General features: G+C 41.2%; 1 protein-coding gene across 2 annotated transcripts; it reads left to right on the plus strand.

Annotated features, from left to right (window-relative positions):
* The first annotated feature begins 157 nt into the window (after positions 1 to 157).
* On the plus strand, positions 158 to 21,368 carry tnfaip8l3 (tumor necrosis factor, alpha-induced protein 8-like 3). 2 transcript variants are annotated; one of them, XM_028582528.1, is made up of 3 exons: positions 158 to 536; positions 17,479 to 17,535; positions 20,259 to 21,368. In XM_028582528.1, exons 1-3 carry the CDS (start codon positions 491 to 493, stop codon positions 20,819 to 20,821), a joined length of 666 nt encoding a protein of 221 aa, XP_028438329.1. In that variant the 5' UTR covers positions 158 to 490; the 3' UTR covers positions 20,822 to 21,368. The 2 variants fall into 2 exon arrangements, with proteins under 2 accessions (XP_028438329.1, XP_028438338.1); XM_028582537.1 differs by lacking the exon at positions 17,479 to 17,535.
* Positions 21,369 to 22,047: the final 679 nt, after the last annotated feature.

Here is a 22,047-nt window from a genome sequence, read left to right on the forward strand (position 1 = left end):
GTAGAGAAAGAGTTTGAGTGGGGAACGCGTGAAGAGGCTGAGTGTGACAGCACCGAATGAGAGGAGGAGGAGGAGGAGGAGGAGGAGGGACCAAGTGGCAGGAACAAGGGAGGGAGAAACCGAGAGGGGGACGGACCGAGAGTGAGCAAAGGGAGGGAGCATCAGACACAGGGAAAATAGATGAGAGGGAGAAGGAAAGAGGGAAACTGAGGGAGTCAGGAGAAGAGAGGAGCAAAGAGAGCAACAAAAAAAGGAGGACAGCTCAGCAAATCAGTCCAGTAGCATTCCTTTCACAGATGCAGTGATCCAGACTGGGAGGGGAAGTTTAGCGCACCAAGAGAAGAAGGAAAAAAAAAAATACAAGAAAGTGCATTTGTAGATTTTTTTTTCCCTGGGTGAAGAAATCTGAAGACTCCCTTTAGAGGAAAGGGAACAAGAAGAAATAGGAATCAGAGAGCTTCTGCAGCCTCCAATTGTCCTGCAGGGGAAGATGGATTCAGACTCTGGAGAGCAGAGTGACGGAGACCTGTCTCCAGGTAAGCCTCAAGACCATTACTGCAACTACACCACTAACATGTTGTGGTAAATAGACCTCTACATTGTAGTGTATTCGTTTATCCAGAGGGTCAGTGGGTTCTTTCTGCCTGTTTTCCAGCATTTGTTTTATCCGGCACTGGAACCTCAACATACACACATTTTGTTAATGGGGCTGTAGCTTCATCAACTCTGTACCAATTTATTTCACAATGCAGGCATCCTTACACTGATCAGCTTTTTACCTACACATCTGAAAACTTTTTTAAGAACCCCTTCCCAAATCAGGGATCACACACTTTTGAACTTTTAAGAGTCACTTTATCCAGTATCTGTAGCGTCTTGCCGAGACGTATCAAAGGCAAGCTGCTGTGAGCTCTGATGTTGGTGACTGACAGAGCCTCGTTGAGTGTGCGAATGAAAGCTCGGTCACCACCAGGAACAGGCAAGCTCCGACACGTGCAGCCAGTTTGTTCATCAACACGTCCAGCTACTGAGGGAGCACAGCCTCTCCGAACGCTTCTTCCTCTTCTCCGTGGTGCATTGCACACTCTGGGAGAATTGTTTTATGGTGTCAGAGTAAAGGAAATCAAAGACTTATTGCAGTGCCATGAGATAACAGTTGGACTCAAACCTTAAACACACACATACACACACACACACACACACACACACACACACACACACACCTTGAAGTTTAGTGTCTCTCATTGGATATTTCCCAGCATTCCAAGCGAGTGGGCGATTTATTGAACTGTGATCCTGTAGAGAATTCAAGCCAGGAGATGAAACCGCCTCCTGGAGATAAGTTTGAGTTCAACGATCATGAATCAAATCTCCAAGAGCTTTTTAAAACACAGCGCAGCATACTGGAATGGTCAAAGAGTCTTTGCTTTGCTACGTACTCTCTGTAGAGATTTAGACTGATTCCTTAAATTACTTTTTCACCTCTATTAGAGAAATGTGGGTTCCCCTAAAAGGATTTTCCATTAGACTCATGTATGGACTGTCCTTGGGTACTATTAGCAGAGCTGCTATAGGTGTCAAATAATGGACTTAATTTTTTAGGGCGTGTTGTTGCCCCTGTTAGTGATAGCGTTATAATGATCCTGTGGCTGTTTGCCAATTCATTTGACGGCATAGAGCTTTGTATGTTAATAATGCTCTGCTGAACTCTGGCCATCTGTCTATCCATCTGGCTCACTGTCTGTCTGTCTGTCTGTTGGTCCATTGCAAAAGAGAGAGAGAAGAACCTTAATATGAGAGCCAGAAAGTTTTAGGAACATCATCAGTAGGTGATGACATATCTGTATCATCTGCTGATTTTACGCAGACTGTTCAATGTTAAAACATGAACCAGAGCTTTTACTCGAGACAGAGGCTTTATCATGTGAAGTGATGTACACGTTTTCCAGAGACTGAGGCAGTGGTAAATCATGGACACATGTTCCTTTTTCTAAAAAATGCTTTGATCTGCTAACGCTTCCAGCAATGTAACGTGACATAATGTTTGTAATGTAAGAGGATTTAACTCTCATGTCTTTTGGACGTGAACGCTATGTTACACACGTTGAAAAGGAAGCGTGACGTGAGAGCACTAGCAGAATGAATATTTTCCCAGTCGAGAGAAAGAGAGAGCCCGACTCGTACTCAAAATGCATTGCGTTTTGTGGCTGCGCTGCAGTTTCTTCTCTTCCGTCAACTGTCAGTTAAAAAGAAACTGGTATGGCTCACTTTATGAGGTCAAATGTCCCAATGAAACCCGAGCAAAGTTTATTTTGAAAACAGGAGTATTTTGAAAGCATTGCTGTACACAAACTGACCCTTATTCCTCCATGTGCATGAGGGATGTGTGTTTGATCTGTGCTTTTAATCTGGATTCTGGCACAAAACTTTAGTGTAAATATTGAGGTATTTAGTTACAGGTGGCCTTCTCTGCCCTTGAGCTGTTAGTGGTCCTATGCTCCATTAGATTTATCCTCAGATACTGTCTATATTGGCAATTAGTGATGTTTGGTAGATTCCTAGATAACACTTGTGTTTGAACCAACTTTCCCTCAACCCATTTTGTATTTTTCTTCAGTTCAACATTCCCCACAATGTCCCAGAGAACATGGCTGGCCTTGGTCCATTCAGCTCCAGATTACACGGCCTCCAAGTAAAACTTGTGAGGTTGTGGGTCAAGTCAAGAAAACACATAATGGTTGGCATAAGAGTGGTTTAAGTCATGAGTGAGTTGCTGGAAATTGTCTTTTCCTCTTCCTGGTTTCTCTCAGGTGAATGGAGATTGTTTTACAATATGCAAAAAAGGTAGCCTGGATACCAGCTGAATTTAGCCCCGCCCACAACATTCGAGATCGGGAAGTTCACATTCAGACTAGGATCTGAGTAGGACCACGTCAGGCTACAAAAAAGGTCCTTGAATTTGGATAATGATGAAAAAAAGTATATTTAATTCAATTGTTATAATTTAATTTCCATTCATTAAAGTTTTTCTATCTTTGCTCCACAGTTCTCTGTAACTTTTGTTGTGTTAAAGCACAAAGATCAGCTACAACACACATAGCTCGGCTGTAACTATTCTGAAAGAAATACCCTTTAGGCCCAAAAAATCCACACACATAAAGGCTCACATTTCCTCCCATAATCATCCAGTCAGCGAGTCATGCAATGAGCACGCCACTGGCCATCCCAATACCCACAAACTGATTCATCCAGCAGTCCTTGTCCTTCCTTCCTGTGGTGGAGTGGAGATGACCACACCTTATTATAAGTCAAAGCGAGGCTGGATGTCAACACACCTGTTCTGCTGGAGGGCTGTTGTCCATATAATGGGTGCACAGCAGAGAATATACATTGCATTTCACTAAACAATGACACTTTCTGGTTTGAATTGTTTGTTAGTTGTTATATTTGTCTGACATTATGTTGGTGAATAATCAGCCCACGGTCTACTTTTGGCTGATTCATCATGGTGAATGCGACTCACTATAACACCATAATCCAATTTGCCATCCTCAGAGCTATTTCCAGCCATTTGTGTTTATTTTGAATTTTCTATGGATAACAGAGTTGTTGAAAAGAGAAGCTGTTTGGCTGTTGTAATAACAGCTGGGAGATGCATAATGGCATGAGGGCTGTTGATGTGGTTCTATTATAAACAAAAAAGCTGCAGATGTTTGATGGCAAAACCGAAATGTAATCTTCGGCCAGGTAATCGTCAGTATTCACACATTGGCATACTGACAAACGCGACAACTGTATTGCTGTTGTTAATTGCCACTAATCCACACTTCCACAAGCACTTCAAAGATCCGTGCTGCAATAGAACAAGTCAGGAGCACCCAGCATCAGAGGAGAGCTTCTGCCTCATTATTGCCATGTTGGCAGACTGGCCACATGCTTTACACATGAGAGACTGCATACACTGTAACACACACGCACACACACACGTACACACACACACACACACACACACACACACACACACACACACACACACACACACACACACACACACACACACTCACTAAAATAGCCTGCACTCTTCTTGCTCATTTCCTTGGTCTCCCAACACATGCATCCCTGATTTTTTTTTCTCCGCCTTTAATCTGGCCCACAGATGGAGAGTATTTAGTGCACCCCAGCCCTCTACACAAACACACACACACACACACACACACTCACTCGAGACACCAGGAGCTGGTTCTGGAAAATTGTAACATGAACTGAGAAAAAAAAAAGAAAACAGGAGTGAAGCCGTAAGTGGAAAAGGCGACTCAGGAGAAAGTTTTTTTCTTCCTCTAACTGCAGTGAAAGACAAACCCTAAAACTTTCAGGTCCCTGACCGGTGTGTGTGTGTGTGTGTGTGTGTGTGTGTGTGTGTGTGTGTGTGTGTGTGTGTGTGTGTGTGTGTGTGTGTGTGTGTATGTGTGTGTGAGCATTTTCCTTCATATGCACATGCATGCGTTGACAAAATAATACTGTGGCATTTCATAGTGTCTGTGGGACATTTGGAGAGAGAACCGTTTCCCCACGGCTGAGCCATTACTGAAACATGAAATTAGACCGCAGAGGCATTTTGACAAGGCCTCATAGACACACACTCAGGAGGAGGAGAAGGCTGTGGTTTCACTGGAGGGCCAGTCGGAGCAAAGCAAACAGTCACTAGTGGCGCCTGGTGTGAGAGGCGAGCTATTTGAGGGCGAGCAGTGTATTACTGTAAGGAAAGGCTGGAATGGCATCAGTGGCGCATTGAGCCTGTACAGGTATCTGTAGATACTGAACATAGCAGCTGTGATGCTGGAACTTGTATCTTTGTTGTTTTATTTATTCAAGTAAATTCCCAATCTTTGATAAAAAATGTTGGGGAAAGTTATTTGTTTGTTTTATGTACAGTTTCTGCTAAAACTTAAAATGTATTGTTCAGTGGAAGCCACAGCAGTGTGGGTTTGTCTTACCTACCCTCTCCTAATATAAGCTCACCATGCAGACTATATCAAGTGAATAAACTTTTCCTCTCCCAATTTATGCAACAAAAAGGCAACAGAAAACAAGGCGGAGTGGGAGGCAATTACATACAAAGCGTTTCACACTTAAATCTGGCACAACTGAACTAACTGTGCTAATTATAGCATTATAAGATTATGGTAGGGAAAAGTAAAATACCCATGTATATTCAGCACAGTTATCTCAACAGTTAGTGTAGCAGTATGTCACATTAAGTTGCTTTTAGTGTACATTTAAAACTGCTTGCCTCTAAGGGGTAGAAGGCAGTGGAACAGACAGAAGTCATGGGCAATAATGGAAACAGAGAGAAATTAAAGTTCCACACTCTGTTATCTTTAAAGGTTAGGATTTAAATTAACATAATATGGAAGGATTTGGCTCTGGATGGTAGTGGAGAGGGTTAAGTTAAAAGAAGGAATGTAGTTTCTAGAAACAAATCTGTGTGTGTGTGTGTGTGTGTGTGTGTGTGTGTGTGTGTGTGTGTGTGTGTGTGTGTGTGTGTGTGTGTGTGTGTGTGTGTGTGTGTGTGTGTGTGTGTGTAACCACAGTTATTTCCTGGTCATTAGTTAGTGGTGGGTTGGCAGCCAGGAGAGCAGCAGCACTTTGGCTTCACACTAAAGCGTGTCATGCCAGTGAGGGCCTTGAAGGCCAAAGCTTAAAGTATATCCACTTTTATCACTCCAGTCAAAGCAAGAGCAACCTTTTAATTGAGGCAGCATAGACAGCTGAAACCCCGCCCCTTCTCCTGGCTAACCTTTGCTCCCCTAAAATTTACAGCTCCATATAATTTTCTCATTGAGTAATTATTTCATCTGTCTTCTTGAAAGGAAATCTGTAACATCTACTGCTGCAGTGGCTAGTAGGATTCTTACACCTCATAATTTAAAAATCAAACAATGTATGATGCTCGCCAGTGGGAAACTGTGTTTGCTTCACTCATGGGAGCTGCAGCTGTTAAATGCTAAATGCTATCATAATACATAGCCAAAGTCCTGAAGTCACTATTAAAAGTTATCATCTAAACAAAGTTGACATCATATCATTTGTTAGTATACATAAAACCTAAGTTACTTAGTTTTAGCGTATGTATGTGATTGTAACTTGTTTTTTTTCCTTTATGGTACTCATTACTGTAATGCTCTCTTCATATGTCATTTTATCGATATTTAAAATCATATAGACCTTCCAGGCCCCTCTACCTCCTATTATTACAGCCATATTTGAACTAGCTGCAGCAACTTAAGGCACCCAGTGACTTCCCTAATTACGTCGAGATGAAACAAAAACTGAATTATTAAATGAACAACAATACTACATTGTTTTTAAAATACTTGCGATGTTTTTTGACAAATTGATTGAGCTGCATGAAATACTTTGAAATACTAATGACTTAAGATATGGATTCTGGATTTTTTTTGTAATTTGCATTATTAACAGTGTACATTTACTGAAGTACTGCACCATTTTAATGTACTTGTACTTTACTTGAGTATTTCCATTTAAAGCTACTTTATACTTCTACTCCACTACAGTTCAGAAGGAAATATTGTATATTCACCCCACTACATTTGTCTGACAGCTTTAGTTACTTTTCAGATTCAAATTTATTCTGAATGCTGAAATAGCTGCAATATTAATAGCAATGCTATAGTAATAAAAGTCGGATAGTTTAGTATATTATACACCCTACAATGACAGGGGCCACTCTGCTGCCTAATGAGTACTTTAACTTTTGATACTCTAAGTACTTTTTGTTTCTAATACATTTATACTTTTACTTAAAGGGGCTGTACTCTATATTCAGAATATTAATGAAGCCGCAAAACAAATATTTGCTATGTAAAGATATAATGGAGTAATGGCGTCCAGTGAATGAAGTCACACTCCCTCTGTGTATGTTGTAATCCAAGCTCATCTGTTCTTGTTTGATAGCTGGTCCGGCCATCCCTACATGTTAGTGCAAGTGGCTGTGAAAAGAAACGTAGGTATTTCACATATTGGGAAGCGGTCTATGAGAGCTGCGTGGAGGCAATCCCTACCTGCTGTTTTTTTTTTCAGTATTTTGAGTACAGCAAATTTTGAACACATTAACGCTAACCCCGTAAACACTTTTTCTATCACCGGTTATTACAAATGTCACTGTGACCCCTGTGAGCATTTAATTAGCCATTGCCATGCTGTCAATCATCATGGGGACTGTAGTTGGGGACTTCTAACAAAATCATTATTTTAACTTTGTTAAAGTGGCAGGGTCTTCATATATTACCTTGCACTACAGTAAACACCCATTTAACATAGATGATTGACAGAAGACCCACTAAGTTATGGATGCTAGTGGTAGGGAGGGTAGCTAGGGCAGGGGGCGGGGCTTTAGCTCTATATAAGGCCAATGACAGACTGGGCCTCTAGTTATTTGAAGCTTCCCAGTGCCTCACTTTTACGTAAACTCAGTTATAGTGGGTGAGCTAGTAAATAAACCAGGAGGCCAAAGTTATGGGGAAAGCTGGCAAGGTCTGGATGAGTGTGCACGCGTGTATTTGTGTGTGCGCGTGCATGCGTGTGTGCGTGCGTGCAGGCACGTGTGTTTTTTTCTTTGTAAACGATGCCACGGCATGCTGAGACTTGGCTGAAGTCTATGAGAGGAGCGACTCACCCAGTCCCGGAAAACACTTAACTTCCTTGCCACTCAAGCTCTGCTCAATGTAGATCTGATGAGAAATGAACAGAGAAAAGAAACAGCTAAACAAAAAGAAGACGAGAGCTTCATGAATACAAGACAAAGAAACGTGCTATATCTGGTTCTTCATACAGCTGCACATGATGCAAAAGGGAATGATGGTGACAAGTTGTGTTTGATGTTGTGTGGGTCTGTGTCTGACGTAAATGCACTTTGACTGGAGACAATCAAAATATGGACATATGGACATATCTCTTTCTTTAACACCCCTACTTCCTCCATCCTTCTTTCTATCACTCCTCCACGCTGGTTTTAAAGGAAGTGACACATATGCAGGCTTTCAGAATGGCTGTGATTGTATATTTATTTTTATTTTCTTCTCCTATGCTAATTCAGAGCATTTTTGAAGCAAACATATCCTCTTTCTTCTCATTCATTCTACTTTCTCCTGCTTACTTCTATTAGTCTTGACTGAATAGTGGAAATGAAAATGTAGCCTAGATATTGCCAGCTCTGGCCAACCCTCCCTCTTTCTTGTGCACTTCTCCTTTCTCTGTAAATAGTTTATTTATTTCAAAGGAACCTTCTGTCTGGGTAGCAGGCCAGATAAAGTAAGAAAAGCCCTAATATTTTATCATCCTCTGTTTTTTATTAGGCCTCAGTCTCAGTCTATCATTATGGTTCATACACAAACACACACACCCACACATTTGTACCAAGCTTTTTATAAATAGTGTTCTATGAATCAAATCATTTTTGAGGTGGTTATCTACAGGATTACGGCTTTTATTAACCAGCGATCACGAAAAAGCATTTTTGTGCTGTGTCACATTTCCACAGTGAAGTTTGATTGTAGTTGCCACTCTATTTCTTTGTTTGCAGTCACAGTGGTTATCCGCCCACTTTCTCTTCCAGACAAACTGCTGCTGTCGCTGACAAAAATGTAAAAAAGCATCACTTTTCACAGTTGAAGCCACAGTTTCAGAGACTTACATAACACTGGCTGTTTAGAGCTGTAAATGCAAAACCTGGATGTACTGTAGTTTGGATCATTATTGTGTTGTACAAATTATTAGTGGACATTTATGTATCCATGTAGAAATGCTCAGTATTTTTTGTCCTCAACCAACGCCCACCTGACAGCTGATGATCATGGCAGATTAGTTTTCCAGAGAAGCTCCCAGAGGAGGGAAGCAGAGAGGGGACACAGTCTCCAGCCAGTTCTCATGCCCGGCCAGAGGCGTAGATATAGACAGTACAGGCAGTGCAGTTGCATTGGAGCTCGTGGGGTGGGCGAGCCATAGAGAGAGTCATGGTTTTCTTTTTTTTGGTAAATGAGGCAGTAGAAATTTGATAAACTTTAAAAAATATTCAATGAAATGAATAATTTCCTAATGATTTTGGTATTTCTGTCATATACAGATATGCAATGATGCTTGCTGGGTATATTGGCTAACCAGCTATTTGTGGCCTGGCTCTTTATTTGCTAAACAATGGAAGACTTCAGTGAGCCACAGCTGGTAAAGACATTAGATCTACGGCAAAGAAGAGGTCAAAGGACAAGTCTCACAGGGCCCTGCAGTCCAGGCTGTGTTCTAACAGGATGTCCTGGATACCACCTCGAATCCTCTGCAGACTAGCCGCTTTCCTGGTCTTCATAACGAGGAGTGACTACGATGTATGCCAAGGCCAGAGCCAAAGGTGGTGGTCAAAACGCTGCCATCTTTCTCTGTCTCTCGCCCTTTTCTCTCCCGATCCTTGTGATATGCAATCAATCAGACATTGCCACTGCCTCATTTCGCCTCATCTCTGTGGTTCAGCTCTACAGGGACATGGCCATTGCAACTAAGAGACAGAGAGAGGCAGAGAAAGAGATGAGGGATGGAGCAATAAATGAGGCTGTACGGTGCAATAGGCAATCCCTCCTGACTCCAAGAGGCTCCTAAGTGCTTTTCCCTGGACTGTTAATCACATTAGAGACACTTAAACCCGTCCCAGGATAAACACACTTGTAGGTTCAAACATTGTCTCCTACTGTATATCAGACCTCTTCATTACAGCTACATTGACCTACATCAATTTGCTTTTATTGAAACACACTCTTACAGTAACAGGTTTATGATTTTCTTCCATTATGCATTTGCCAGTAATGCTGAGTCAAACCGTGTTTGGCTGCACATTGCCATGTATTCTAACCAATACACAGAGAACATCCTAAAGTGCACCATCTTCATTTAGACTGCTTGTTATGCCTTTCTTTTGACTGTACCATTCAATTAAATCCATTTTTCTTTTGACTTAAGCCAACACACTCACAAACCCAACGGGCAGGAATACGTTAGAGAAAAGGTTTATTTGGGGTTTTAATAGATCACAAAATCAGAACAGTTAGAGCTTATCCATACCAAACTTATCACAATCCTAATCAAAAATTAGTTGTTAACGTCCACACCTAGCAGACTATGCCTTAAGGTTTCAGTTTGCTTGAAACAAACAAGTTTGTAAAACATGTCGTCCAACCACACCTGAAGGCAAAAGTAGTTGTAGCTGTTCTGAACAGCCACAGTCAAAGCTCATGTGGAAAGCCTGCTGGGATTGAGCTGCCGCCATTCAGTTATGTAATGTCATCAGAACATAAACATGAACATGTGTATAACTAGCTCTTATGAATAGAGCCTGACCGATAATAGATAGATAATATATTGGCCAATATCTATATGTGAGAGCTTTTAAAAGATCTGATAATGATATATCAGCAATATTTATTTTGTAGCATAAACAATTTTGATACATTTTTTGGTTATTAAAGAACTGTCAGATTTGCACTGAATGGGATGTTTATCAGATGAAACGCAAACTTGTTAGTGCATATATAGAGGACAAACTGTTTTTTTTAACCTACATCAAACGTATATTTGGCATTTCTGTACTACAGTTAAACTCAGCTCAGCTAAAATACAATAATATCATCATGATACCAATATTTTGTGAGGATGCAGCTTCTTTCATGCCTCACCTCATACATGATCCCCATGTGAGAAAAAATGGAAACTAGGTTCAAGCAGAGACAGGTAACACATGCACAAGCCATTATCGGCACAAAAACTCCTAACATTCATTTGTCATGTGTTTTACACGAAGTTAGCAGTGTGCCTTTTCAAAGCCTTGGGGATCTGTGAGGAGGGTAAATCTGTATTTCCTGCTATTACACTTTCTCTCAGTAAAGCACGAGTTAGCTGTACATTCCAGTTTCAGTCTGAGGCACTAAAGTATCCACGTCTACAAAAGGGAATGAACTTTAAACTTTGTGACCCCACTTCACATGAATGAGAGTCATTAAGGCATTAAAAGGGAGTTATTTATTAACCCTAAAGGTTTGAATGCCCCTCTACATTCTGAGCAGCTGTTAATGGCACGGCAAATGACCTATTTCAGCTCCAGAGTGCCCTTTGGAAACTGGCTGAGAGACAGATTTTACATGTCATGAATAATGCACATCAATGCACTACTCCGTACTCTGTCTCACTCTCTTTCTCTCAGTAGAAATATGTTTCTCTGTTTCTCAGTCTTTATCATCAGTTAGTTTTATCCAGATACAAACACACAACACACACACACACACACACACACACACACACACACACACACACACACACACACACACACACACACTGCATTACAACAGACAGAGTGTGCAGGGGTGATATGTTTGAGTCATCTTCTGAGCCTTAATTTGTTCAAGTGTCTGAATACTTCTGCAGCTCTTTCCTTCATTCTGATTTACTCAAGTACTGTACATAAGTACAATTTCGATGTACTTGAACTTGCAGTTCTTACTTGAATTTCCATTTTAAGCTACTTTATTCTTCTACTCCACTGCAAGTCACTGAGAAATGTTATGCTTTCACTACATTACATTTATCTGACAACTTTAGCTACTTTTAAAATTTTACACAGAAAACATAATGACTTTAAAAAAATATATATATTATTAAGGGTTGAATTACAAATAGTAACGCATTTAAAGTGTGGGTACTTACATTGTTGAGACTTAAAGTACAGTTTGTTGCTCATACTTTTATACTTTTAAAGTAAAATGTAGGACTTTTACTTGTAACAGGGTATATTTTATGTGATATTTTCTTTCACTTATGTAAAACACCTAAATACTTCTTCCAACATGGCTGGTCGTACTCTGGTACCAGCTGGCATAACGCACCATCCCTCTCCTCCCCACTCCAGTCTATTGGCCCCTCAGGCTCACTTAACACTTTGCCTGCAGGCTATTAAAAACCTCTTTACAGTTGCTGAATGACCTGCTCCATTGTTTTCCTCAATGCAGCCAAAGAAAGTCTGCAGTGTCTCCTCATTGGAAATCAAAAGCAAACGAAAAGGTCAAGGCAAAAGAAGAGGAAGTCAAACTGTCACCCTTGTTTACGTCTTTTACCTTTCTTTTCCCTGACATTTTCTTGGTATTGATACATTGTTCATCTTGTGTTTGTTCTTTGTGAAATGGCAGTGTTGATTTATTACTGAGGCTTTTCCTGCACTTCGTGCCAAAGCATGAGCACACAAGCTGGCAGACTTTAAAGTTTTTTTTATATATGAAATATGAAAATATCTACTGCAGAAGTTCAGTAAACATTAGGCAAAAGGGTTTCTCTTATTAAACAAAATGCAAATAATGCAACTATTCACTTTAGAGAGGCATGTATTGACTACTCAGTTATAAAATATATTAAAATGATAGGTTGCACCTGAAAAGTAAATGTGCAGCAGGGGAATGACTCCCACTGGGCAACAAATTAGATTTGCAGATCTCGATAGCTTTTTTGTTTGTCACTCAACAAAAACACTCCTAACCTTTCTTACCTCTGTGCATCTCTGAGTCAGATTGTCTCTTAGCAACGTTTCATGTTTGGCTGTTTGAACTAATGATGTTTACAGGAAGGAGTGTCTGTGCTGAACAATCGAGAGTATGACAAATTGAGATTTTTATTTTTTTATTTTCTCTCTTCTTATCGAACGTCACACATTCATCCTGTGCTACAGTAATATGCAAACCTAATAGAAAAATGATTGTGTTTGAACACCTGTGTTTGTCGTGTGAGCACATACAGGCATGTGTGGTGAACAAGTATCAGTGTCGGTCTGGCAAAAAAACATTCCATGCACCTGTGCAGAGAGGGTGACTCGGTTGTCTCTACATGTTGTCATTAGCAACCCCAAACAGCTGTGTGTGTGTGTGTGTGTGTGTGTGTGTGTGTGTGTGTGTGTTGTTTCAGATACCTAATACTTTTTGAGCCCTGCAGAACCTCTGAATTGTTCAGAGCTAAAATATTATGTTATTAGCTGCAGAAGTAAATGACTCACAGCTCAGGATAGAAAATGATTTGGAAAACAAAGAAGAAGACAGTTACATCATTTTTTATTTCAGGATTATTTTGGTTTTCCATTACTTTTAATCTTTAGATACCATAGTTCCCTATTCATTTAATCATTCATTCAAATTGTTCAACAAATCTAGGTGAAAATGCCTTTGTTTATGTTGTTATATATTACCATATATTATATTATACAACATATTATATATATATATATATATATAGGATGTTTTTTATATGCTTGGCTTTCATCTTAGTTAATAGTAGTAGTTAGTTGATAATGACCTTAACTGGTTAGTGGCTGCAGATCATTTAAAGGCACGGTTGGTAATGTTGAAAAGCTAGCAAGATTTTAAAGTAGCATCTCTTCGGGGCTCCGACCCACACACCGCTGCGTCGCTACTCCAGAGAAGAGCAAACTCACCGGTAAACAAACACCTGATATTATCATGCCAAATGTTTAAAACAAACATGACTACTGTTAGCAATGCGGCGACGATGCGCATTGAGCTGAGGTTCGTACAGTGGAGGGGTGGAGTACGTGCAGCGGGGCTAGGAGGCATTTCATTGGTTCACTCAAATGTAAATGGACTGTTTTTATATAGCACTTTTCTAGTCTTAACGACTACTCTAAGCGCTTTTACATAGTACAGGAACCATTCACCATTCACACACTGTGGCCAAGGCTGCCGTACAAGGCCACCTGCTCATCAGATAAACATTCACACACATTTACACTCGACATGGGACTGCAGGGCCAGGGATCAAACCACCAACCTTCCGATTGGCAGGCGACCGCTCTACCACTGCAGTGATCGGTAAAGCAGCTGCAGATGACGGATATTTTTCGCTCCTTTTTCAGAGCCCATTGGAAATAGTTACCAACCATGCCTTTAATAACTTAACTGATGTCTATTTAGTGATCAATATCTTTGATCATCATCACTGTAAATATAAAATTGATGATGATGACTGAGTATTCTACTTATTTTTTTTTTATTCTGCTGTCGATACACGAAACCCAACAGACAAAAAACAGCCGATAAAAGACACACACGCACAGATTCACACACATTCACACAGTTGGCTCGGTCAGGGGTGTGAGTTCTGCAGCGTTCCAGCCGATAAGCCCTCCAGCGTTGACTCGGTAAAGGCCAGTCGGCCCTCATCAGTGTTAGCTACTGGTCCTGCTAGTGGTTCATTCCTCTGGTTACTCTGGAAAGTCACCAACATGAGCTTCATGACCCTCTCCAAAAGCCCAGCCGCCCAGCATGCTGCAAAAAATCTCCAGATTAGCAAGTCTTTTTCTTAATTTCATGTTCAAGTTTCAATTGTTGAGTTTTGTCGCTTTAAATGTGCCAAGGGGTCAGGATCAGCTCACTTAACTTCCAAAGAATGCTACCTTTCAGACACTTAAACTGTGTTTTTGTTACAAACCTGGTAGCAAAGATATAAGTGTTAATCTTTTTTTGTCTGGTCTCAATAAGAGGCCAGTTTGTTTTTGTACAGTTTTGGAAATTCAGCAACACAATTAGTTTTTCATCTATCTTTCAGTACAAGCAGTGGTCAACACAGTGATTGGCTGCAACCACAAAGGTCACAAATATTTACCAAAAATAAAACTATTACTTTAAGGGGGAGGATTATTTTTTTCTAGAAGAAGCCGTTTTTTTGTGATAGCTATATTGTTTGGCTATTAGCTTTAAATGGTCATTTCATTGATATAAGTGCCTCTGAGTGAATTGAAAAATATATCAGCCTAAAACGATATTTTTTGCAGGGTACCACCTTTAGCCGGGGCAGGTTTGGCTTGTCTCCATGTTCCACACTGTATGTATGTTCTGATGCAGTGCAGCAGAAACTGTTGACTCAGCGCTCTAAAAACATCAGGCGGAACAAAGAGAGACTGTCTAGTCAACAGCCACGGCCAGAGAGCACCAAGCACCTTACTAATCCTGATGTTAAAAGTAAACTTCACCAATTCCCAAACACTCTTATGTAACCACTTTGATGGACTCCTACTCCTGCTCCTGGTTTGTTTTCAGTAACTTATTCCCACATGCTGCATTACACAGAATAGTCACTTTATATTGTGAAACCTTCCCACTTGAGAACAAGTGAGAATATAATAAGCAGGCAGGAGAGAAGGTGTGAGAGCAGGAGAGAGATAAGTAACAGGATAGACAGTTTTCTGACCGTCTCTCTGCTGACAGCTTGGACTCTTCTCTAACTCATTCTGACACTCTGGCTCATGCATGTCACTCCTATCAGCCTCTGGGTGACAGGCTGTACGAGAGTGCGTGAGAGACTTCTCGGTGTCTCCATGGGCTCTCTTATAATCCTCTACACTCACTTACTGTAAATTCTTCAGCCAGACTCTCGCACCTTCTTCCCCAGCACTCTGACTCACACCTCAAGCAGCCTCATCTTCATCCCCCCCCCACACACGCACACGCACACACACACACACACACACACACACACACACACACACACACACACACACACTTTTGCTAACATTCTTCGCCACTCTGGTATATGCAAACAGACTTGAGACAGGGGTGAAGGCAAGTTAGTGGATAGCCACCTGCTGGTCCTCAGAAACAGGCTCCAGGCGGTATGATGGGGGGTGGCCGAAGAATAATTAGTCTACTTTTAGCTCTGCACTAAAAACAGAAAACATCCTTTCATGCATCACTCTTTAAAGTTACAAGTTTAACTGATCTCAGCATTGAGAATCACAAATCTTGGTTATTTAATTGCAAAGAAGAGAAATTCACCAGTGACTGGTCACACACACTGGTAGGATCCAAATCCAGATAGCCTGCACGACGATTGGTCCGACAAGGCCGGCTTTATGGGGCAAGCTGTCACCTTTATCAGTGTGCCAGCGTTTCAGAAATCTATCCAGTTGGGTTTCTGAATATCAGAGGCTCACTGGAACAAAGAGCTGCTTCAGAGAAACAGGAAATAACAGTGACAAAGAGAGCCTGTTGATGAGAGGCACAGATCTGCCTAATGAGAACCACAGTTATATGTCCTGGTGTTGCAATTCAGAAATCATGGAAACTACCGTATTGGTGTGATGTTAATTTGCATGCTATCTATTCGTCACCTCAGGCCATATAGTTTAAATTTGGTATTTTTAAGAGCAGTCTATGAACAGCAGTCTGCAGGGATAGGGTTACACAAAGTCATTATCCCAGACTGATGTTGACTGTAGAGTCATTGAAGACTATTCTTAGTTGGTTGTGGTCACAGTATATTATAAGATCCTTCATATATGTTATATGCATCCTTCCACACAACAAAAAGCACAGAACAGTAACGTGTAAACTGTCCACTAATTAACTTTTTTTGTTTCTGTACATACTTTTTGATAACTTTCTTAGATCAGCAACCTCTTGCAACTTAAGAGTTTTGGTTCAGTTTCACCACTCTCGTCAACCTTGTTTCTATCTGCTGCAGGCTGCTGTTTTTAGGGGGAAAGCTTTGATAAACCCACTTTTAGCTACCTGCCCAGCATCAAAAGGCAGACAGACAACTAGCATGAAACATAGTGGAGCATTTAACAGCCAAAGAGCCACAAATTGGAAGTTGTTAGAGACCAAAACAGATTTAGAAGAAAAGAATAGTGGACTTCCATTTGCCAGGTCACCAAAAACACAACTCTAATTGAGTGGTTATGTTACTCTATGTCTGCAGTGTGTGAATAGGCAATTGTAAGCTAATTATGTTGGCGATAACAATAACTTTACACGTGTGAATATGTCAGTGTCATGTTTCAAGCTTGTTCTGCTGTCCCCAAAACATCAAATACATATCTAAAAAAGCAGAAATAATTGCACAATCAGGAGTTAATTCACTTTCAATTTGCTATTCAACTTTTTTTCCCCTGATAACAAATGCTTTGATAAAACTTTCTTTCTTTGACATCTTCATACGCACCCACTCTACCTTTGTCTAACATACAATAGGTTTCACCCCCACTCCCATGAAGCTGCACAAAGAAATTGAACATCAGATCTTATGTATTGGGAAATTACTGTAGACAAGGACATTTGCCGTGGTAGTTGTAAATGTCATAGCAGGCTAATTATATGTACATGAAATGTCATTTAGCTTCAGACCAGCACATCAAATGTCAATTTTGTACTTTCACATGAAATGCCACAAATAGGATTTGGAATGATGATGGTGTGAATGGTCACATAGCTGTCTATTTTGATAAAAATTATAATGACAACAAAGCAGGTGTCTTTGAATTTGGGCTCATCTGCTGTTTTGTGCTAAGCTTACTGGGCACTGACACCCCCATGGCCTCATCCACACTCTCTTCTCTCTCTCTCTCTCTCTCTCTCTCTCTCTCTCTAGACATACATGTGGAGGAGGACGAGTCTGACAGTATGCCTAGGGAACAGGAGGAAAAAAGTGAGGCATCTTTCCTGGGCTTTAATCATAATAGGAGTTATCTGGTGTGTAATTTGTAGCTGGGTGGCACCTAAATAAAAACCCTTTTCCATCCTCCCACTCTTCACATTTACACAGACACATGTTATGATGCTGGAATTGCTGTATGATATCACAGGCAGCCTTTGATGTTCTCCTCTATGATAAATTGCGACATAGTGGGACACTACATAAAACTGAAGTCTGAAGAGAGACACTGTGTTTAAAGAGGTTCTTATCGGTGTACAGCTATTTGATGTTATCCAGAGCAGATAATCATTCCTCCCATACTCAGCCAACCACACCACAGGCAGCTCCAGGAAGGACGCCGCCCTGTGTTGAATGTGGCTGCACCGCTTTTTATCTACTCCTCAGCTCTCACTTGACAGACTGTGTTCTGCATTTAGTTACTTTTGTAACTTTATTTAAAATCAAAGAACGATGTTTTTTGTAAAATAAACCTTTAGTCAGCAGCAGTTCTGTATATCCAAGTTTGGAATGGATTGGAGGATGAGCCTTTGTCCATGCCAAAAAAACTGAATCATCCAAGCAGTTTGCATGCTGTGCCAGTGCTGTGCCTTCATATTTACTGAGATCACATTAAATACTGCTAAATACCAATATCAACAACAGCAAGTTGTGTCTCAACCACAAGAAAAAGTCTTCCTCTAAATAACAAAGAATTCAATACATAAGATCAGACTTTTTATGAGCACACAGAGTTCTTTATCCAAGGGCAAAGTAATGTCAGTGAAAACTGGAAAAAGGAAGGACCCATATTTTTATTATCAACAGAGCTGCTATAGCCTGTTTGTTCAGACTGAAGTCAGCTTTTTCATGTAAACATACTGAAATTTGAGGGCGGTTGTTAAAGACTATAATAAAAACATGTACCAAGATTTACATTAATGCCCTCAGAGTAACAGCTATGATGTTGTGTTGTGTTATGTAAAGACTCCACAGGCCAGAATTCCCAGTTGAGTTGGTTGGTTCTTGTAATAGACAAAAAGTGCAGTCACTGAACTGTTCTTGAACATGTATCTTCAACAATGATGATATAGAAACATTTCATTAACACACAAACACACAGCTTGGCAAGGTGGCTAACGTATCTAGCAATATAGCCTCCATGCCACCAAATCTACAATTGCACAAAAGTCTTTGTCCACGTCTAACCACATATAGCATGCAAGTTTCAAGTTCAAGTTTAAACCATGTTTAAGTGTTGTATAGCTTGGAGGTAGATGCTATCTCTGAAGCGTGATGTTCTGCTGGTGATGCTTCTATACCTCTTCCCTGATGGCAAAAGGGTGAACAGGTGACGTGCTGGGTGGTCGGGGTCAGTGGTGATGTTTCTAGCCATTCTGATGATTCTAGTGTCATAGTGTGAGGCTATGGTAGGCAGACTACAGCCAATAATTTTGGAGGCTCTGCGCAGTACTTTCTCTAGCTGTTGCTTATCTTGGCTGGTCGCATTACCGTACCAGGACAGGATAGAAAGGGTCAGCTCGCTTTCCACGACAGCTCGGTAGAAATGAGTCATGCCTTTCTGGCTAACCCTAAATTTCCTCAGCTGACGGAGGAAGTAGAGCCTTTGATGGGCTTTGCTTACAATGACGCTCAATGGTGTTTTAAGCCCCCAAACGTCTCCTTCCAGGCAGTGCTGCGACCGTTGACTTCAAGTCACCTAACCCTAACCCTAACCCTAACCCTAACCTTAACCATAACCATTGCCTAAATGACTTCAAGGCAGTGCTGCGACTGTTGACTTCAAGGCACCTAACCCTAACCTTAACCCTAACCATAACCATAGCCTAATCTTAGTGGAGGGCTTAAAACACAGATAAACTACAATGACACTGATGTTCAGGTCCCATGGGAGAGACTGGTGTATGGTGGTGCCTAAGAAGTGGAAGGAGGGGACCCTCTCAACAACCTGGCCATTGATGGAGAGGGGGAAAGTGCTGGGCTGCCTTCTTTCTAAAGTCAACTATCAGTTCTTTGGTTTTAGATGTATTGAGGATTAGGTTATTGTTCTCACCACACCTCACCAGCTGTACTACTTCACCCCGGTAAACAGATTCATCACCATCAGAGATAAGACCTACTACAGTGGTATCATCTGCACATTTTAACAATTTAACTGATGTTGAGTGGGATATAAAGTTGTTGGTATAAAGAGCATTGAGATAATGATACAAGTATGAACATGGCAGCTGTTTTCAGCAACAACAACAATAAAAAAAGAGTAGCTACTAGCTTGTGAACATAGTGGAGCATTTAGCAGCTAAAGAGCCATATATTTCCCCCATGAGTTGGTGGAAACCAAAACAGAGCTAAAAGCAGATTTAATATTGGATTTACATTCATCAGGTGGACAGACTCCAAACTAATGCTAATGATGTTCCATGTCTGCTGGATGTGTGAATAGGCAACTGCTGTCCGCTAACAAATTTGTCAAATCAATTTCATGAGGTGATAATATGTGTTGTTTTTGTAGCTTGTTCTTCCACCCCCAAGTGGCCAAAACAATCTATTTATCCTGCTTTGAAGAATCAGCGCATGACAAGCTACCTCAGCAGGAATCCTTATTTTACGGTTTTGTTCCGTCCCATATTCCTTTAAAAAGGTAACGTTGGAGGGAAGATTTGTGACCTTTAGGTCTAACCCCAAACAACCTGTCTTTCTCTTTTCTCTGCCCTCAGGACAGGAGAGCTTTAACTCTCGCTCCCTGGCCCTGCAGGCCCAGAAGAAGATCCTGAGCAAGATGGCGACCATGGTAGTGGCCAACATGCTGACAGATGACACCAGCAGCGAGATCTTGGACGAGCTCTACAAGACGAGCCGGGAGTTCACCAAGAGCAAGAAGGAGGCCCACAAGATCATCAAGGACGTCATTAAGATTGCCCTGAAGATCGGCATCTTGTACCGCAACCACCAGTTCAGCCCCGACGAGCTGGACACAGTGGAGCGCTTTAAGAAAAAGATGAACCAGGCAGCCATGACGGCGGTGTCGTTCTACGAGGTGGAGTACACCTTTGACAGGAATATTCTGTCAGAGCTTCTGCTGGAGTGCAGGGACCTGCTTCACACCCTGGTCGAGCAGCACCTGACGGCGCGCTCACATGCACGCATCGATCACGTTTTCAACCATTTTGCCCACGGAGAGTTCCTGGCTGAGCTGTACGGGGACAGAGATGAGTACAGACTCTCCCTGAGGAAGATCTGCAATGGCATCAACAAACTGCTGGATGAAGGAACACTTTAACCACACACACCTGAACTCTTTCTCCTCGTGCTCCTTCTCTTGCTGGTTTCTCCCTCCTCCTTCTATTTCCTTTTGACTTGCTCAACCCTGACTGCTTACATCCTCTTCCCTCTTTCTGCTCTCGTCTTCCTGTTTCTTCTTCATCCCTTACCATGAAGCTCGCTGTAACATCCTGCTGCTGTGGAATATTTTAGACTGTCTTTTCACTCAGCGGATCATGGCTGCACACTGGGACAGCCTGTATCATGTTGTATGCATTATAGCATTCCAAGTCATCCCCTTTGTGTGCAAACGTGTACTGTACCAATGGCCAAAAAACATGCATTAGGTATAGTTGGATATGAAAGATAATTAGTAGTAGTAATCAGTCTCTCTTTGTGTGTGTGTGTGTGTGTGTGTGTGTGTGTGGCGACATGTGTATGTGATTCGTTTGAAAAATGTGTTTGTACATAAGACCATGGTGTGTGTATTACAGTATGTATCTGTGTCAATCTTCTCTACAATGGTGTAACACTTGTCTTTTATTAAAGATTTCTTGTAAACATTATTTTGCAGTTCTTTTGACAACAATATCCATGTGAACAGTGAAAACTGTTTTAGGAAAGATGGGTATGATGACCATTTTCTCTCAGAGCTCATTTCTTAAACAACATGTGAAGGAAAACCAATGATTTGCCTGCCAACCAGTTACTTTTAGAATAATGCTTTGAGTTTATTCAAACTAAAATGGCAAATGTTGGTGCCTATTTTTTAGAAGCCAGCATGACAGAAAATGAATGGGTGGATCAGATCTGGAAAATAAGCCACAAATGGTGCATGAAGCTACTACTTTCCCGTCCATTTGACCCACATGCCCGACAGGCATACATTTGCCAACACTGATTTTGAAATGAGCAGGAAAATCAGTGATTTGTCATTTCTGCTTCATTAGATGCCCTCTGGTCTACTCTGCTCTCCAGTCCAGGAAAATGTTTTACTTGCGGCTGGGTGTGACTCCAGCTGAATTATTTTGTCAGCCAGTAGAGAAGAAGTCCCGTTTTATGTCTCTGTCTCCTTGTAGAAACATGAAACAGACAGACCACCCAGCCTTTGAGCCTCCATGTACACTCAACGTACTTGCTGTCAGGCAGGCACACATTAAGTCAGCTATGTAGACTTAGTCTATTTAAATGTTAGTGGACATTAAGAGAAAGTTGGCATTTGTGTCATTAACCATGTACTCAATT

The sequence above is a fragment of the Perca flavescens genome, chromosome 1 (genome assembly GCF_004354835.1).
Source record: "Perca flavescens isolate YP-PL-M2 chromosome 1, PFLA_1.0, whole genome shotgun sequence".
NCBI lineage: Eukaryota > Metazoa > Chordata > Actinopteri > Perciformes > Percidae > Perca > Perca flavescens.